This window comes from Aethalodelphis obliquidens, unplaced genomic scaffold (genome assembly GCF_003676395.1).
Source record: "Aethalodelphis obliquidens isolate GAN/ISIS:26980383/991018 unplaced genomic scaffold, ASM367639v1 scaffold5360, whole genome shotgun sequence".
In the NCBI taxonomy this organism is placed as follows: domain Eukaryota; kingdom Metazoa; phylum Chordata; class Mammalia; order Artiodactyla; family Delphinidae; genus Aethalodelphis; species Aethalodelphis obliquidens.
Window position 1 is genome coordinate 1 of NW_020843262.1, and position 1,010 is coordinate 1,010.

At 50.4% G+C, this 1,010-nt stretch overlaps 1 protein-coding gene across 1 annotated transcript; it reads right to left on the reverse strand.

Moving 5' to 3' along the window:
- Positions 1–5: 5 nt before the first annotated feature.
- On the reverse strand, positions 6–1,007 carry LOC113617288 (protocadherin alpha-9-like; the record flags this gene model as incomplete). Its single annotated transcript, XM_027100510.1, has 1 exon — positions 6–1,007. A coding segment is annotated over one exon (1,002 nt), but the record flags the coding sequence as incomplete, so codon positions are not given.
- Between the last annotated feature and the right edge of the window lie 3 nt (positions 1,008–1,010).

The following is a 1,010-nucleotide window of genomic DNA, read 5'->3' on the forward strand; positions in this document are numbered from 1 at the left end:
TCGTTCACGTCGGCCACCTCCACGGACACGCTGGCTGTGGCCGACAGCGAAGGCGAGCCCCCGTCCCTCGCGGTCACCACCACTTCATAGTTTGCCACCCTCTCGCGGTCCAGGGCGCTGTCCAGCACCAGCGAGTAGTAATTCTTGAAGGTGGACACCAGTTTGAAGGGGACATGAGGCATCACGGAACAGGTCACCTGTCCATTTGCACCTTCGTCTCGGTCAATAACGCTGATCAGGGCAATGATTGTCCCCAGCTGTGCGTCCTCTTTGACAGGGAGCCAGAGCGTTTTGATAATCAACTCTGGAGCAAAGTCGTTAGTGTCCACAACTTCCACAAGAACTGTACAGTGACCAGCCAGGGGTGGGAGGCCTTTATCGATCGCCTCTACTGGAATTTTGTAGGCTTTACTTTCTTCAAAATCTATATGTCCTGTTACTATAATCTTCCCGCTTAGGGGGTCTATGTAGAACTTAAATTTTATATCTGGAGAAACGTCACTAGAGAATGAGTAAATAATATCCCCATTCAAGCCTTCGTCTAAATCTGAGGCGTTAAGTTTAATTACGAACGTTGCATTGGGAACGTTTTCTGGTAATTTCACCGCATAGAGTGTTCTGTCGAAAGCTGGGGCGTTGTCATTGGCGTCCAGCACTTTGACGATTAACTGAACTGTGCCAGTCAGCTCAGGCTTGCCTCTGTCAGTGGCCGTGAGCACTAAATGAAGTTCCGGAGATTCTTCCCTGTCTAAAGGTTTTCGTAATACAAGTCCCAGAGGCTTTACCTGTTGGTCGGTGGTTGGTACGTCCAGAGAGAAATACTCATTGGAGCTCAGCCTGTAAGTCAACAGAGCGTTCTCCCCGATATCTGCATCGGAGGCGCCCTCTAGTGGAAACCGAGAGTCAAGCGGCCTGGATTCCGCGATAAACAGATTCCTTTGTGTTCCGGGGAACACAGGAGGATTGTCGTTAATGTCCTTCACCTCCACCTCCACATGGAACACCTGCAG